The 19,209-nt window shown below is 43.4% G+C and overlaps 1 protein-coding gene across 1 annotated transcript in view; it reads left to right on the forward strand.

The window, feature by feature from the left end:
* Nucleotides 1-1,057: 1,057 nt before the first annotated feature.
* CBLB (Cbl proto-oncogene B) overlaps nt 1,058-19,209 on the forward strand; it is a 209,836-nt gene continuing 191,684 nt past the window's right edge. Inside the window, exon 1 of the mRNA XM_033942334.1 lies at nt 1,058-1,456. Within this exon, the coding sequence (XP_033798225.1) occupies nt 1,289-1,456 (168 nt within the window). The 5' untranslated portion in view covers nt 1,058-1,288. The remainder of the gene's footprint in view (nt 1,457-19,209) is intronic.

Genomic DNA, 19,209 nt, shown 5'->3' on the forward strand with positions numbered 1-19,209 from the left:
AATCTGCAAGCAAAGTCATGGCAACTGTCTTCTGGGATGATGAAGGATTTTTGCTTCTGGAGCTCATGCCACACAAGATAACCATAACTGGGAAGAGTTATGCCAATACAATGATCACTTTGCACGAGTCAATCAAGGAGAAAAGACGAGGAAAACACAGCAGGCATGCTGCTTCATGACAATGTGCTGGTGCACATGTCACGACAATCACAGGCTGCCATCTGAGAATGTGGGTTTCAGCAGCTGAACCATCCACCCTATAATACTGACCTGGCTCCCTCAAATTATTTTCTGTTCCGAGTTTTGAAGAAATCTCTGCATGGACAGCGGTTTTCAAGTGATGAAGACGTCAAGGAAGCTGTGATGTCCTGGTTTGAATTTCAGACAGAATTCTTTTCAAAGTGTATGGAGCTATCAAGGACTATATTGAAAAATAAAACAAAAAACTTGTGAAAAAAACTCTTCTAAGGTAGATAAATTATTGATGTCCCTCGTATTTCTGTACTATTCTATTTACGTATTCTATCCTTATAGGTAAAAGGAAAGATAGCACAACTGTAGCATGAGAAACAATAAGAATAAATAGAAATCCACAACGATTAAGCACTAGGAACCACAAAATACTGCTTAAAAGGTATACAGTACAGCAAATTGTCCCTGTGGCAGGACAGAAGCTTGCAGCTGCACCTAAGTAACAGCCCTCTTTCAACACCCAGCACAAAGCTGCGGCCTAGGAGCAAGGAAGCTTAACAAAGAGAAGGTAGGCCAGGAGTAAAAGAAGAGTTTTGGGAGCTTTCCCGGTTATTCTGGATTTCTGCTTAGAATTCCTTCCCAGTGATCTCTGCACTTTTTAAATGCGCCCCCTTCCCCGAAAAAAAAAAAAAAAAAAGAGGCATAAAACCGAATTAAGAGTGAAAGAAAGAACAGAACCTGTGCCTGCCCCCGGGCTCCTGGCTCACCCAGCTGGGTAAAAAACACGCTCACAGCGCTGCACGGGTCAACCACGCACCTCCTCTGCGCCGCGCTTGCTTAGGTCATCACGCCCTCCCCCGCCTCCCAACGTGCACCGGGGCTAGGAAGCCCCGCGAGCCAAAGCTGAGCTGAGTAAGGAGAGGCTGGAGATTAGAGAGTCGCGCGGGGCGAAGCGGACGGAGCTCGGGTTACGGCGGTACCGAGAGATAATTCGAGTACTGATCCCACCCAAGTTGGCCTCGTCAGGAAAGGGGATAAGAACCCGAACGTCGTAGTGGCGCTGAGGGGCTACGCATCTTCTGACACTCCCCCGGCCATGGCAAATTCGGTGAATGGTCGGCAGCCTGGGGGCCGGGGGGCCAACCCACGCAAGGGCCGCATTCTGGGCTTCATCGACGCTATCCAGGACGCAGTGGGGCCCCCCAAGCAGGCGGTGGCCGATCGCAGGGCCGTGGAGAAGACCTGGAAACTTATGGACAAAGTGGTGAGTTGTTGGGGAGAGCGAGCGAGCAAGTGTGTCCGCGTCCCGATGCTTTGAGTAGCACGGTCATGATCCTCAGCAACTTCTTTATTCGCCCCCCCCCCCCCCTTTGAGGTTCTCGACGAGCTGCCCGTGCGATGCTTTTATGCAGTTGTATGAAAAAACCTACCCGGGTAGTTCCAAAGTGTGGTTTCCTGAAGATGCAAAATTGCTTTTGCGTGTGCACGCGCCGTTGACGAATTGCTGCGTATAATTTGTTCCTGGCATTAATGTGGATCATATTATTTTTTATTACTATATATAGGATTTACATGGAATCTCTGCAGTAAATTCTTCTTAAACCTTGAGGGCCAAATCTGCTATAAATACAGTTTAAAGGGTTCCAAACTCCTTGTCTCTAAATAGCAAACATCCTTCTATTTTGATTTTTTTGTGAGCGCAATTGATGTGTTATGTAATACATTAGCATTGAGCAATTCTCTTTTTTTTCCCATCTTTTGGTCTGTTTAACTCTTTAAAGATTTATCATTCCATTAGATAGACCGCGAATAATGTAACCAGGGTACTTTATTGCAACAGAGGAAATGCTGAAGGAAACCCTTTTTGTAGTTGCTATGTTAGTGAATTAGTATGATACTGACTCTGTAGCCAAACCTAAATCCATAGATACAAACTCTGAGGCTTACTTGAAGCATGTGTGATCATCTTGCAGCCTGGAAGTATGGCTTTATTACAATTCTCTTGGAACTGTAAATCTTATCTAAGGAAAATACTGTAATACTGTTTTGGGAACTAGCAGTAGCACATCACATTGCTTTATGAATGATCAAAAAAAGGTAGTTTCCCTACTACCATTGTTTGCTACTGATGTTCTGTAAAGTTACATTTGAAATTTAATACTCCGTACTCAATACTGTGATATTTGGGACATATGTGGGAGGTTTTTTTTTTGTAGTGTAAGATTTTCAATGATATCAATAGGACTGTTTCAAGGAACTGTGGGGCCCTGAGCCAAATTTTGTATTGGTATTTCCCCCCCCCCCCTGCAGTCCAGTAACTCTCCTTCAACACACTTCCCCAGTGCAAGCTCCAGTATCTCCTCTTCTAAGTCCCCCTCCCCACTGATGTCAAAATCCCAGTTCAGCATTTCTCTTTCCTATCCCCTGGTTACTGAATTGCAGACAGAGGGAAAGGAGAGCTGCTAGACCAAGATTCTGGCACCCTGGGCCAGTACCTTACCTGGTCCATAGGTTAAACTGGCCCTGGATATCAAGGTATGGCATATCTTTTTGGTGTTGTGCAGCATAGACATTTATTTAAAAACTTGCATTTAGGATTCATTTTTAACTTTTCTTTATGCTTGTAAAATAATGCATCAGACATCATCTCAATTAAACATTCCCCCCCCCCATTAAACATTCCCCCCCCCCCAATCTTGCCTTGAATTGTTGGATAGAGGTAGTTCAGAAATTTATTTTTTTTAAATAAAGCCTCCCCCACACCCCCGGAAAGCTGTACATAAAATTTCTTTGGTGTTTGCTGATCATCCTTAGGAAAATATTTTCTTTAAGGTATAAATTGACAAATATAAATAGTGACTTCTTCATGAAGAAAATTTTAAAAAGCAAACAAACCAGGTAGTATGGCCAGCAGCCATGCTAAAAAGACCAAACAGTTGTATTGAAATGTTTAAATATAAGAAAACATCCGCTCAAAGGAGATGGTAGATATGTGGTGGGGGTATGTGTACCTTATAAAATTGCAATGTATGCAGATTTCTTAAATCTCTGTCATTCCTCTAAAATTATGTCTTGGTGCATATGCTTAAAACTGTATGCTCATGTCAGCAGGCTGTAATTTTATAAGGGACATATTTTGGATGTAAAACATGCTTTATACACAAAACATTTTATATTGCCACACAGTATGTCTATTTTCAGTCTGTCTGCCACACACATTGTAAGGATTTTATTTATAATCTAGTTGGGACTTTAGATTTAGATGTTAAATTGTTTAATTTCTTATTTATATTCTGCTTGACCACATTATACTTCTAGGTGGGTAACAGAAATAAATGACCATGCTCATCTTCGAAATCCAATTTCATGGGATAGTTAGATATATTATTTGAGTAAAAGGTTCACTTTTTTTGCTACGTGGGTCAAATCAACTGAAGGTCTTTACTCAGAAAAATGTGTTTTTCTTCATTTTGTACTTGTGAAAAAAATACTTTTTGAGTAAACACTTCAGTCTTGGAGCAGCTGTTGGATGCTGGAATTATGCTGATTCATCTTTTGCTTGCTCATAGTGTCTCCCTTGTCTTCCAAGGCTGTAGGATAAAAGAGGATGTGCCTGTGATATTCATGTGAATTGTATGCTGAGGTGACTAAGGTTGACTAGTTTTTTTTTATTTTTAAGAGGATTAGGATGATCCATTATTAAATAAACTAAGCCACTTGCCATGCAACTTGGTTGGAAGACAGATGTGCTGGTTATTGGATGAGGAGGCAAAAGGACAGAAGTGCTGGTCATCGGGAGGGAGTGTAAACTGTCCATAAGGAAGAACCAGAGACTTGAATATAAATGGAGAAACCCATTTTTAGCTCAATCTTGGTTTATTTGAGTATATATGGTTTTTAAAATTAGTTCTCTGTTGTATTTTAGCTTGAATTGAGTGGCCAGCTTGGATGGTTCACCAACAGGATTACATGTAGTAAAAATAACCATGTGTTCCAGCCAAATATGTAGAACAAAAAGAAGAGAACATAAGAAGTGCCTGTGTAGTAGTCCTCTATCTATACCTCTCTATCCCCTTTTCCTTCAGAAAATTGTCCAATCCCTTCTTGAACCCTCTTACCGTACTCTGTCCTATCACGCCCTCTGGAAGCTCATTCCAGATGTCCACCATCCGCTGGGTGAAGAAAAACTTCCTAGCATTGGTTTTGAATCTGTCCCCTTTCAACTTTTCCGAATGCCCTCTCGTTCTTGTAGTTTTCGAAAGTTTGAAGAATCTGTCCCTCTCCACTTTCTCTATGCCCTTCATGATCTTGTAAGTATCATATCCCCTCTAATCCTCCTCTTCTCCAGGGAAAAGAGCCCCAGTTTCTCCAGTCTCTCAGTGTATGAAAGGTTTTCCATACCTTTTATCAAATGCGTCGCTCTCCTCTGAACCCTTTCAAGACTGCAGTGATGATGTACAGGACGCCAAGACTTTATTAAGCAAGCATAAAACACATAAAACAGTTTGTTTCCAAAAGGACTGATAAGACCCGACCCAACATGGTCCGCGTTTCGAAGAAAACACTCCTGCCTCTGGGGTCCAATTGTTCCCTCTAAGCTGAGCAGGTGTCCTCCAGCTGCATTGCTACCACTAGGGGGTGGAATATTTTCAGTCGCTAAGGACAGGTATGTTCCCTGGAGTCCTGCAGAACTTGCCTGTCCCTCACAATTGAAAAATGTGACAGTAAAACAGCACCCTCTATTGGTGAGACTGTGGGTGGAGGACTCCTGCTCAGCTTAGAGGGAACAGTGCTTAGTGCACTCACTCCAAACGCATATCGGAGCAAAATAACTTGATGGATAACAACTGAATGAAAGCTGGAGACAGCTGAAGGGAATGTATGAATCATTGGGTAACCGTTGGTACTCTTGCGCAAGAGTACCAACGGTTACCCAATGATTCATACATTCCCTTCAGCTGTCTCCAGCTTTCATTCAGTTGTTATCCATCAGGTTATTTTGTTCCGATATGCGTTTGGACCCCTAAGGAAGGAGTGTTTTCTTCGAAACGCGGACCATGTTGGGTCTGGTCTTATCAGTCCTTTTGGAAACAAACTGTTTTATGTGTTTTATGCTTGCTTAATAAAGTCTTGGCGTCCTGCACATCATCACTGCAGTCTCTTCTTTTTGTTCTTTGTTTTTATACCTGACTGCAGTTAATTTGGAGTTTTTGTTTGTTGTTGCCTTCCAGCCAAATATGTACCAGTGGTGTAGTATGCCTGCTTATAGAATAGGAGGTGAGGGGAACAAAGGGTAAGGAAACTTATTGACAGTTGGGGTTAAAGGACCAATTCAGCATGAGTACCTGCAACATTTTGGGTAAAGAGGGAGACACTACCTTTTCCCATGCCTATCCCAAGCTGTATCTGTTGTTTCTTGTTAATTTTGCTGTCTATGGAAAGTTTTAATATATTTTATTTTCTACATATGTTGAAATTTAAGAACTATATGATATGCACCTTTTTTCATGATATTATTTGAAGCAATTTGCCTCTTTAAGTCTGTTCATGCTATAATCTTGTCATGCATATAACAGCATAATTCTTACATAAAATTCTAAGCAGAATAAAACACAGCAATTCTCTCGGAGCACTTTAGGTGACAATTCAGTTTTGTGCCTTCCTCAAGTAACTTTCAGGCCTCTGTTTTCACCTCCCTCCTGAGATTTTGATATTACTGTAATGATAAGTCACCACAATACCTGAAAGGTTCATGCAAAAACATATGATGTCTGATTCTACATCTGAACACCCACTGAAACATAAATAAATACATGTACTGTATGCCCAAAGAGATGCTATGAATGTTAGCCCATCCACCCTACAGAGTTAAAGTGTGCTCTGCTGTGTGAGTTTGTGTGGTTGTCTGGACTGGTTGATTTGCTTTGTCTAGAATTTCTTTTGGCTACTTCTCTCTTCATAAGTTGCCACCCTAGGCAACTGGCTAGTTTTCTTAATAGACTTGGCTTGGCTCTGATATGCAATTTCTAATAGTAAGAGTTGCTAAAATAAAGGTATTTTCAAAACTTTAAATGCTAAAATATTCTTAGGCGTGAAACAAGAATCCAGGCTACTTGAATTAATGAAAGACCCTTTTTTTTTCCTTGCAATTTTATACTGCAAAGCTTTCAAGTCTGCAAGTCAGAAGTTTGAATTCAGTACTTTGGCAACAAATCGTAAAAGCATGTACAACAATAACAGACTGCTGGCCTATTGTAAGAATAATTTTTCTATACTTTTCCAAGAATTACATGTCGGTACAAGAGTATTTATTCAGTGACTTTTAATGTTGTTAAGCACTAACAGGGAAATTCTGTAATCAGCGCTTAAACTGAGGTGTTGGTAAGCGCCCTGCTGATGCCTAAGTTAATTGAAAAACACCATTAGAAATGGCAAAAAATGGCAGGGTTGAAGTACCTACCCAAACTTAAATAAAAGGCGACTGGCATTGTAGCTAGGTAGCCACTTTAGGCTGTGGGACGCCAAAGTAGACTTGGCCAACGCAGGAAGTGGCGTTAAGTGGGCTAAAGTGGCTATCTAGCTGTGATTCGTGGCAAGATAGGTGGCTGAAATGTAGGCACGGAAAACCCTGGCCTACATTTCAGCCACCTATCTATGCCGCCATGGATTCCTAAAGTCAGGCCACAGCATCCATAAGCTGATCGCAGCAGGGGTATTCCCCCCTCCCCCTGATCAGCCGAGCTGGCAGTGCTCTCCAAAGCTGTGGCTTTGGGGAGTCCTGCCGGCTCAGCTGATCAGGGGGGGGGGTGAGGGCTGGCAGGATCAGCTGAGCGGCTGCGGCAGGGGACCCCTGACATCGGCAGGAGGGATGCTCACTCCCTCCTGCCGAAGCACCCCCTCACTTAACAGCGATAGGCAGGAGGGATGCTCACTTCCTCCTGCCTGCCCCAACTGCTGATACCCCTGACCCCCCACCTCGGTACCTTTTGTTTTAGTAAAGAAAAATTGTAAAATTATGCAGTTTCATCCTGCACTGCGGGGAGTGGATCTTCAAATAGCATTTTTCAGGAGCAGGAATTTAAAATAACTTTTAAGCCCTGCAATGCTCCCATTAACATGAGCCCCTGTGACAACAGGAGGACATAGGCGATGTGGCACATGCAAGACCTGTGATATTACATTGGATTGTAACTCTTTTTTAATCCACATGACAAGGAATACACTTCTCCCTCGTCATTCGCGGGGGATACAGGCAGAGCCGGACCGCGAATGCCGAAAAACCGCGATTATCCGGCTCTGACCCACACCCACCTCCCTGCCGCCTTCCCAGCAGAGGTTTTCACCAAGAAAGCTAGTGCCCCCCCCCCGGTCCAATAGCTTGGCATATAGCATGCGCTGAGCATTGCAGCTTTAGAAATGCCCACCTTAGGGCTCCTTTTACAAAGGTGTGCTAGCGTTTTTAACGCATGTACTGGATTAGCGTGCGCTATAGCGCGCATTAGCTGAAAATCTACCGCCTGCTCAAAAGGAGGCGGTAGCGGCTAGCGCGCAGGGCAATTTAGCACGCGCTATTCCACGCGTTAAGGCCCTAGCGCGGCTTTGTAAAAGGAGCCCTTAGTATTCCGGCTCTAGATTACAAATGAAAATTATAGCACACCGTTGCATGCTACACAGTCTAAAATGTTGCAGCATATGAAATATGTTGAGGTCCTACTGGAACCTGCCCACTAAATGGAGTCTCTGATTATTTTATGTGTTTGTTGGGTTTTCTTGTATATGATTGATTTTCGAATGCCCGTTCTTTGATGTTGAAATTTAGTCTAGATAGTGGGCATATTGCTAGTTTATTTTAAAATTTTATATGAAAGTATTGATTTTATAATATTGGGATAGTTTTCATGTTTTTGATAGTGTGATAAGGTTATTTGTATATGTATTATCCATTCTGAATCTGTTAGTAATATATGGTAGTTTTTGAGCTTATTGGATAAGTACTGTACTATATGTTCATGGATTGCAACTCTTACAATCCAGGTATAACTGCTGGTCTTGAAGTGAACTTTAGCAAGTAGGATTTGCATTTTGCACTTTTGCATTTTGCTACTGTATGTGTTTTACTTTGAATATACTGAGACTACCAGTTTCCTAATATAAGATAGTATGTTTAAAGAAAGTATACCTAGTAATAAGACTAAGAGAGAAGCAATAGCATTAGAAAACAAGGAACAGTTCATATAGAACTGTAAGTACATAGAGAGGGGCACAGGATTCCTTCAATGCACCCCTTCTATTGCACAACCAAAACCCAAACTTCTTCTTCTTCAGTAATCCATTCTCCCTCCACCCCATCCCATCCCCTTCAAGATATATAAAAACTTTTCCAACTTTCAAACCTCTGCTACTTCTGAGCAAAACTCCCTAATTTATGATATTTCAAAGCAGTAAGTTTTTATATAAAGCATACCAGTCATCCAGTTTGATTACCAACCTCCAGCCAGGCACCACAGGTAGCTTCCAAGCAGCAACTAACACCAACCGAGCCGCAGTGAGCAGCAATTTACAAAAAGCTACCTCCCAATTATCCCATGTTAGGCTCATAATGGTGTAAAAATGCAAGCTCCAACTTTGCATCCATCCGTCTTCCCAAAATTTATAAAAGCATCTGAAGACACCGACCCTAAAACCTTGGACTACCCTAAAGCCGCATCACATATAGAGGTAAATAAGTCCCTCCCCCTTCCCCCCAATGATGCCTAGTTGACATTTGCGGGATACGAGAATCTGTATGGTATGGTATGGTATTTAGCTGGGAACACTGGAATCTAATACCATCTCATGAAAGCCTTATAGCCATTTTCCACCAGAATAGTGGCTATGTCCAAAGAATTAGGATGATGTCACGTACTCTTGCATTCTAGCAAAGACAAGAGTCGCCCCAAATCTATCTCCCATGCCACTATATATTTCAAGGGCTACTCTTTGCATTCAAACACTTATAAATCACTGAAATCTCCCTTTTCTGCAGTAGTGGTCCCAATAACTTCTCAAAACTTGTTTTTAAGAAATTCCCCCAACATACCTGAGCTGTGAATATAATGCTGTCTTTAACTCTAGTTTTTTGTTCTTATTCACTCTTTGTTCTTTGTAAGCTTTTCATAATTTTTTGTAAATCGCTTTCAATCTAGTTGGAGATATAGTGGTATATAAGACACCATTAGCATTAACATATAATGCTTGACTTGCAATTAGGGGGAAAAGGTTCTGAGAAGCTAGCCCATATTAACCCTGTAAATCTCCAAAGGCCATATCACCCCCCCCCCCCCCAAAAAAAAAAAAAATCCAAAAACTGTCCTTTGTCCTCCCTGGAAGTGGATATGCTGGGCTAAACTCTAGTGAGATGAACAAAGAATTAATAAGCAGTTGCCTCTTGCTACCAAATCTCCCCATTCCAGGGTTGATGCTTATGAGTCCTTTCCAGCCTGATAATTACTCTATGCAGATGCGATATCTCTTCCTCCATTCTCTGTTGTTTCTTAAATGCTGCCAGAGAAATAAGATGCCCTCGCAATGTAGCCTTCAACCCTTCCCAGGCTTCCCCTGGAGGCACTTCTCCCCCAACATTAAGGGCTCCTTTTACAAAGGTACGCTAGCGTTTTTAGCGCACGCACCGGATTAGCGTGCGCTACCTGAAAAACTACCGCCTGCTCAAGAGGAGGCGGTAGCGGCTAGCACGCGGGACAATTTAGCGCACGTTAAGGCCCTAACGCACCTTTGTAAAAGGAGCCCTAAATTCAATATTTTATTCCTCTATAAGTGATTGCATTCTACTTAATACAGCCAGATCCTTCATTAAGCTATCATTTAACCTCCAGACTTTTTGACCCTGGTCTGCCACAATTCCAGCTAATGCCAGCCATACGGATGCATGGTCTGACCAGGATACTCACTCTATCTCTTCCTAATAAGCCTGGTGCACTAGATCCTTCTCCACAAACATATCATCTATCCTAGAAAAGGAACAGTGTGTCATGGAATAATGGGTATAATCCCTAACCCTAGGGTACAGCCATCTCCACTCATCCACTACATTGAGTGCCCTAAGAAATTATTTCAAAGCTTTTCTGTCAATTACCTTACAATACCCCGCTTCCTGAATTATCTAAATGGCGCATAATAATTAGTCTCCTAGAATGAGGGAGCCCTCCTGCTGTAATTGTGTACAGTGCTGGAGACTCCACTTTCAAAAAGATATAATGTATTTTTCGCTCCATAAGACGCACTTTTTTCCACCCAAAACACCCCCTCCCCTCCTCATCAGTCTATAAATTTACATTCTGCTTAGCGTTCTCGTACCCCCCAGTATTTTAAAACTCCCCGCCCCCCCTTTTTAAAAACACCCTCCCGCCCACTGCCGCTGTAGTACCTGGTGGTCCAGTGTGTTTCCCTCCCTCGCTAGCAGCGCATAGGTCAGGAGCGCGGAAGTCAGGAGCAAGCTTTCCGCACTCCCGCCTGGCCTCATGGCGCTATCTGAATGGATGCCATCAGTTCTTGTGAGTCCCGCGAGAACTCACGACAGCCTTTCAGATAGCAGCGCATGCCCAAGCGGAAGCGCGGAAAGCTTGCTCCTGACTTCTGCACTCCTGACTTCTGTGCTGCTAGTGAGGGAGGGAAACACACTCAACCACCAGGTACTACTGCAGCGGTGGGCGGGAGGGTGTTTTTAAAAGGAGGGGGTGTTTTAATATACTGGGGAGTACGGGAACGCTAAACAGAATGTAAATTTATAGACTGATGAGACATGGAAAATGCCAAACATACTTCATTTAAATCTTTGAAACGAACACACAAAAGATTATTGCTATTAAAAACTTGGTCAAGAGATTAGCATTCCCTTTCCTCTGGTCCAAACAGAATGATGGCGCTGCAGAAAAATCCAGTGAAGTGGGATTTCAACAACTGACTTCCAAAGAGCAGCCAGGATAATGAACAAATAAATGAATATATTGTATTAATCCACAAGAGATGCAGACCAGACACAGCACTGCATTTTAGTGTGCGATGCACCTGCCGTATGGGTCAAAAAACACACAAGTTGATCTCATTAAAAAATCAACACAAACAGGACAATAAACAGGGGTGTTTTTAAAGGGGGCGGTGAGGAGGGGGATGTTTTAAAAGTACTGGGGGTACGAGGGGTTGATTTAAAAAGGTACTGGGGGTTAGGGGATGATTAAAAACGGTACTGGGGGGGGGTGTAAAATTGTTAGTCGACAGGGACGGATCCCTCCTGTCCCGGCCTACCACCAGAGGGGGGACAGGGTATAGAGCCTGGCAGGGAGGGGTGACAGGGTGCAGAGCTTTGCAAGGAGTGTGGGGTTGGGTGCAGAGCTTGGCAGGGAGAATTTGGTTCAGAAATTTTTTTTTCTTGTTTTTCTTCTCTAAATCTAGGGTGCGTCTTATGGAGCGAAAAATAAGGTAAACAAAATGGAATCAGTCCAGAGGAAGGCTACTAAAATGATTGGTGGTCTTGGTCATAAGCAGTATGGGGGACATAAGAACATAAGAATTGCCGCTGCTGGGTCAGACCAGTGGTCCATCGTGCCCAGCAGTCCGCTCACGCGGCGGTCCCCAGGTCAAAGACCAGTGATCTAAATGAGCCTAGCCTCACCTGCGTACATTCCAGTTTAGCAGGAACTTGTTCAACTTTGTCTTGAATCCCTGGAGGGTGTTTTCCCCTATAACAGACTCTGGAAGAGTGTTCCAGTTTTCTAGCACTCTCTGAAGAACTTCCTTATGTTTGAACGGAATCTATCCCCTTTCAGCTTTAGAGTGCCCTCTCGTTCTCCCTACCTTGGTGAACAGTCTTAAAGATCTCAATATGTATTCTTTGGAGGAAAGGCAGGGGAGAAGAGAGACATAATAGAAAAATTTAAATACCTATGTGGCATAAATGTGCATGAGACAAGTCTCTTTCATTTGAAAGAAAGTAAAGGATGAAGTTAAGAGGCGATAGGCTCCAGAGTAATCTAAGGAAATACTTTTTTACAGAAAGGGTGTTAGATACGTGGAATAGTCTCCCAGTAGAGACAGACTGTGTCTGAATTCAAGAAAGCATGGGACAGGAACGTGGGATCTCTTAGGGGAAGAGGAGATAATGGATGCTGTGGATGGGCAGACTGGATGGGCCATTTGGCCTTTATCTGCCTTTATGTTTATCTGTTTATACGTAATATGTGAGGAGCACTGGCCTGCAAGAAATCCCACTGTTTTTCTTTTTTCCCAATATGATGACCATTGCCATCATAAAGTACATATCCTGCAGATCTTACACGACTCTTTGAACCTCCACTTTGAGCCTTTCACCATATGGAATGACTACCCCACCCTTCTTAGATACACCCACCTTAGAATCCCAACAAATTAAGGGAAACCTAGGATATTGACAAGACATTCATGCGCTTTTATCAAATATATTTTCTGCAAAAAACAGATGGAAGCTCGATCCTTCACTAACTCCTTAAAAAGAGCCTTATGTTTATAAGGAGAGTTAAGTCCTCCTACGTTATAAGATACAAGTTTAAGGCCTCTTTGCTCCATCTCAACACCCCTACCCTCCCTATCTTTGACCAGAAACCAAAATACTACTACTACTATTTGTAATTTCTATAGTGCTGCAAGACATACCCTCCCCATTCTCTACATATACCCATCCATTATTCCCACCCCCAGCTTTCTTCCTTGTACACAAACACTTTAGTCAAATCCATCAGACCTCCTACTAAGTTACAAGGAAGTACTCGCCCCCAGTAGCCAGTGTTGCATCAACACCCACACTGCTAATGACATCCTCATTACACATCTCATATCCAATCCCCTAACCCACAATATGTCACACTGTTCACACATCCTCCTTACCATCCTCAAACACTCAGTCTCTTAATCCTCACCATTCATTCATTCAACAACCAAGAAATAATGTCCATCAGGTCTCAACAAAGCATCCAGGTCATTGTTCTCTGCATGTAACAAAGAGGTAACAGTGCAAAAAACAAAGAAACTGCAGCCTTCATTCACGCAGGACTGTCAGTCTTCCCCCCCCCTCATCTTGCCAACCTGATGTGTATGGTGTCAACCAGGAAACCCCTGCCACTGAAACCCAGCCAAATTCTACTGGATCAATTGGATCACCACATTTCCACAAATTTATGGAAATCTCAATCCCCTCCTTTTGCAATAGAGTGTGTTCTTCCACCAGTGAAGTGACTTGTTTGTGCACCCCATTAAGAATGACCATCATTCCAAAAGGAAATGTTCAGTGCTATCGAATATTTGCCTTGGTCAATGCTTGAGTCACTTCCTGAAATGACCTCTATTACTGGAAAGAGCTGGAAGCCAGATCTTAGTAGTGGTCCAGAGTACAGCCATTCCAATGGACAGTCCCCATTTCTCTTGCCTGGCACCGGATACACTCCTTCAATGCAAAACTTTGCAGACAAACCACAATTTCTCGAGGCCTGTCTGTGTCATAAGGGTCCAGCACTGGGTGTGCCCTCTCTATGAGTGGTTCTAAACTCTCATCAGCCAATGGCCACTGTGTCAGGTTGGTCACCACCTTCCGTACATCTTTGTAGGGACTGGTACCCAACACTCCATAATTATTGCACCAGGTGTGATTCTCTTATTGCACTAGGTGTGATTCTCGAGGTCCTTCATCTTGTCCACCAATTCATAGAGCTCTGCATGCAAATCCTGTACTCACTGCTGTGCCCCCATCACAGTGTCCTCATAGCTAGTTCATTTGCATTTCTACTGCATCAGTACGAGTGCTCATATCTGTAAGATTGTGCTTAAGCTTCTGAATCACCTCCCTCACCTGTGTGGCCACTGTGGAGATCTTTGTTCTAATTTCAGTGAGCCACTCATATTGGCTTTAGTATGTGCTTCCAAACATTCACACTCTATTGATGTGGCGCCTGCAGCTTCATGTTGGACCCTGCCATGGATGGCTGTAGTCCAAGTCGCTTCTTTCTCAAGCACAACTCGCTCTCCAAATCGGGTTTCATTTTGGATGCCATCCAGTTCTTCTAGTGACACTAGTACCTGGTGTGAACTCAGACTGCCCAAAGTAGTTGGATTTACAAATTGTGCTGGGAAATATAGTGGCTAAAGACGGAGTCTCCAATTTAGGCTGCCATTTACACCGGTGATGTCACTTCCTCTTCTTAACTTTTAATCATTGGGTTGTCTAAATGATGTCTTCATGCATAGCACTCGTGTCTAGTAATTGAGATAATTAGAGCATCTGATCGACAGTATTTTACATGTATGATTAGTACTTCACCAACATTTTCAAACATTGGGATATACTGTCATGATATACTTGTGCTTCCGGGGGAATTCTGTGTACAACATTTTAAAATTCTGCATGGTTTATTATTAGTGGGGTAGTTTTTTGCTGCGCAGATTCCTCCATTATAAGGCCTGAAATTCCCTTCTGCATTCTCCCTCCTTAGGCTCGAACCTTCCCAGTTCCCCCTCTAATTCTCAGCAAGAATCCTAATTCTGTCTGCCTTCCACCTCATAATTCTTTCTCTCTCGAGGCATATATTCCCACCACATTTCTCCTCAGCTCCCCACCTGTCATCATATCTCACCCCCACCCTACAACACCTTTCCCATTCCCATGGTGCATACTCTGCTTTACCTATGTTTCTTTCCCATCTCCTGGTGCATACACTTTCAGCATCAGGTCTCTTATCACAATTTCTTCCCCATGACTGCAGATTGGGTAGCAAGAGGAGCAAGAATTGAATCACTGAGGAGGAGGAAGTAATCTGATGCACAATCTGATGTACAACCTGATCTCTGCGGTCCATGGAGAGATAGTGAGGAGAGACCCGATGCTGGAACCTTTGCAGAATTCTACACAGCAAGTGCCGAATTATGCATATTCTGCAGAGATGTGAAATTCTGTACTTCACAGTTATACAGAATCCTCCCCCCCCCCCCCGATATATGCTCTATATGTGAGATGAAGTAGTGAATTAACCTGTTAAATCCTTGCCATCCCTAAACCAGTCTTTGAATAATTCATTATACAATGCACATAATACATTAAAGTTTTTATATGGGAAGTTAGTGGTAAATTATTGATATTGTTAGTGTAAATAGTACTTTGTAAAAGTGAATAAATCATTAGTTTTACATGAAAATATACAGCATTTATTGATTCAAACTTGAATCACTTCAGCTAAAATTGACATGTCCTTCTCAGTCTATTCTTTGTTAATGAGACTTTTGGTGGATATCGGACTTCACTAGTTTTTGAAATTCAACTTTTATAGGCCAGGCCTCAATAAAATTTTCATTAAATGTAAGAACTAGCTCAAAAAAAATAAGGAGAAAGCAACTGAGACTGCTCTCACTTCACCTTTCTCACTGCTGCAACATTGGGCTAGATTCACTAAGGACACTGACCTTGTCTGGATCACTTTGCGACCCCGATCTGATTCACTAACCTTCCTCCCGCACCTGATTCGAGCATGCAAATGTAGGCAGGCAGCGATTCACTTAAAAAAAAAGAAAAAAAAGAGGAACACTGACTGGGCTGGCCCATCCCAAAACACGTCCCTTCCGACTCTCATGCTCCATTGCCGCACTGAAATTCCAGCCAACTTCCACCGGCCCTGCTCTCTGCCCCGATTCTCCTGCAAAAACTCTCTGCTACCTGCTCTGCCCCGATTTTCCTGCAAAATCTCTCTGCTCTCTGCTGTGATTCTGCTTGCCGCCCCGTGCTCTCATGGAAACATAGAAGATGACGGCAGAAAAGGGCCACAGCCCATCAAGTCTGCCCACTCCAACAACCCTACCCCCTTGAATTTATCCCTCTAGAGATACCACGTGTATCCCATTTACATTTTTTTATTTTTTTTTATTTTACCCCCCTAGAGATCCCACATGTGTATCCCATTTCCTTTTAAAATCCGACACGCTGCTGGCCTGAATCACCTGAAGTGGAAGTTCATTCCAACGATCGACCACCCTTTTGGTGAAGTAGAACTTCCTGGTGTCGCCATGAAATTTCCCACCCCTGATTTTCAGCGGATGTCCTCTTGTGGCCGAGGGACCTTTAAAAAAGAAGATATCATCCTCCACCTCAATACGGCCAGTGATATATTTAAACGTCTCTATCATGTCTCCTCTCTCTCTACGTTCTTCGAGTGAGTATAGCTGCAATTTATTCAGCCTTTCCTCATACGGGAGGCCTTTGAGTCCCGAGACCATCCTGGTGGCCATTCTTTGAACAGACTCAACTTTCAGCACATCTTTTTGGTAATGTGGCCTCCAGAATTGTACACAATATTCCAGATGAGGCCTCACCATGGATCTGTACAACGGCATTATAACTTCAGGCTTCCGGCTGATAAAGCTTCTTCTGATACAACCCATCATTTGTCTTGCCTTTGAAGCCTTCTCCACTTGATTGGCAGTCTTCATGTCTTCGCTAATGATCACCCCCAAGTCACGTTCCGCCTTGGTCCTAACTAAGGTTTCACCATTAAGTGTGTAAGTTTTGCATGGATTCCTGCTGCCGAGGTGCATGACCTTACATTTTCTAGCATTGAAGTTTAGCTGCCAAGTCGAGGACCAGTGTTCCAATAGAAGTAGGTCCTGCGTCATACTGTCTGGTAAAGTGTTCTCACTTACTATGTTGCATAGTTTGGCGTCATCGGCGAATAATGTGATTTTACCCTGAAGCCCCTGAGTCAGATCTCCCACAAATATGTTGAAGAGGATCGGGCCTAAGACCGAGCCCTGCGGCACTCCACTGATTACCTCTGACGTTTTTGAAGGGGCACCTTTCACCACCACTCTCTGAAGTCTACCGTTTAGCCAATCTCTGACCCATGTAGTTAATGTCTCTCCCAGTCCCATTAATTTCATCTTGTTCAATAGTCTGCGGTGTGGGACGCTATCAAAAGCTTTACTAAAGTCCAAGTAAATGACGTCTAGGGACTCACCCACATCCAGTTTCCTCGTTATCCAGTCAAAGAAACTAATTAGATTAGATTGGCAGGACCTGCCCTTGGTAAATCCATGTTGGCGGGGATCCCGTAGATTCTTCTCGTCCAGGATCGTATCTAATTTATGCTTAATTAGTGTTTCCATGAGTTTACTCACTATGGATGTGAGACTCACCGGTCTGTAATTCTCAGCCTCTGTCCTGCAGCCCTTTTTGTGGAGTGGGATTACATTGGCTGTTTTCCAGTCCAAGGGGACTCTTCCCGCCCTCAAGGAAAGATTGAAGAGCACAGACAACGGCTCCGCCAGGACATCACACAGCTCTCTAAGCACCCTGGGGTGTAGATTGTCCGGTCCCATGGCTTTGTTCACTTTGAGTCTTGATAGTTTGCAGTAGACACTACTGGGTGTAAACTCGAAATTCCAGAACGGGTCATCTGAGCTTTGCCTTGCTTGCAACTGTGGACCGGACCCTGGCGCCTCGCAAGTAAAGACTGAGCAGAAGTATTCGTTTAGTAGTTCGGCTTTATCGGAATCTGATTCTGCATAAGTCCCGTCTGCTTTCCTAAGGCGTACTATCCCATTTGTGTTTCTTTTCCTATCACTGATGTACCTGAAGAAGGATTTATCCCCTTTCTTAATGTCCTTCGCTAGATTCTCTTCTATTCGAAGCTTGGCTTCTCTGACTGCTGTTTTGACAGCTTTGGACCTGGCCAGATAGTCTTCTTTTACTGCTCCTCTTCCTGAGTGTTTGTAGGAAACAAATGCTTTTTTCTTTTTCTTAACGAGGTCCGAGATTTCTGTAGTGAACCACTGGGGTCTGTTATTCCTCCGTCGTTTGCTTGTTGTTTTTATATAGCAATTCGTTGCTTCATGTAGGGTAGATTTCAGGTTTGCCCACATAGCCTCTACATTATTGGTTTCGGCATGGTCTTGCAGTGCCTGATGGACGAAGTCTCCCATGCGTTTGAAGTCAGTGCCCCGAAAATTAAGGACCTTTGTTGTTGTGGTCAATCTGGAGAAACCCTTCCGAAGGTTGAACCAAACCATGTTGTGGTCGCTGGAGGCCAGCGTATCACCTACCGAAACTTCTGATACGCTGTCTCCGTTGGTGAGTACCAGGTCTAGTAACGCCTGGTCCCTAGTGGGCTCCAATACCAATTGTTTGAGCAGTGCACCCTTTATGGAGGTTAACAACCTTCTGCTGCCGCTAGTTTGTGCGGTAAGTGCATTCCAATCTGCATCGGGCATATTAAAGTCCCCTAACAGTACTGTGTCCCCACGCAAGGTGATGTTTTCAATGTCTTTGATTAATTCCATATCCTTGTCTACCTGCTGTCTTGGAGGTCTGTAAATCACACCAAGATACAGGCATTTTTCGTTTCCTCTAGCCAGGTTCACCCAGAGGGATTCCCCGGTATACTTGACATCTGTGATTATGGTAGTTTTGATGTCTTCTCTAGTGTATAGAGCTACCCCTCCTCCTAACTTGCCCTCCCTGTCTCGACGGAGTAAGTTATAACCCGGTATAACCATATCCCACCCGTGTGAGTCCGTGAACCAAGTTTCGGATATCGCCACTACGTCTAAGTCGGCGTTCATTATTTCCGTCTCTAAATCTAGAATTTTATTGCCCAAACTGTGTGCATTGACATACATAGCTCTCCATATCTTATGTTTGCTAAGTCCCTGTACAGAGTTTCCCGTCTGAGTTAGTGTGACCCCTGATGTATTGTTTACAGTGTGTGCACTTACCTCAGACTCAGACTCAAACTCTCTGCTCCAACTCTTGCTGGCCGCCCCGACTCTCCTCCTTTCTCTGCAGTGCGAACCCTTGGTTTTAACTCGCTTTAAACCTGCAGGTTAAAACCACAGGCTTGCGAGTAAAAAAAGTAAAATAAAAATACACGGACATCAAACACATGCGCAGATCATCTACAGGCAAAGTACGGACATCTACAGGCAAACACGGACATCTGCGCATGCGTCGGGATC

This window comes from Geotrypetes seraphini, chromosome 4 (genome assembly GCF_902459505.1).
Source record: "Geotrypetes seraphini chromosome 4, aGeoSer1.1, whole genome shotgun sequence".
Taxonomy (NCBI): Eukaryota; Metazoa; Chordata; class Amphibia; order Gymnophiona; family Dermophiidae; genus Geotrypetes; species Geotrypetes seraphini.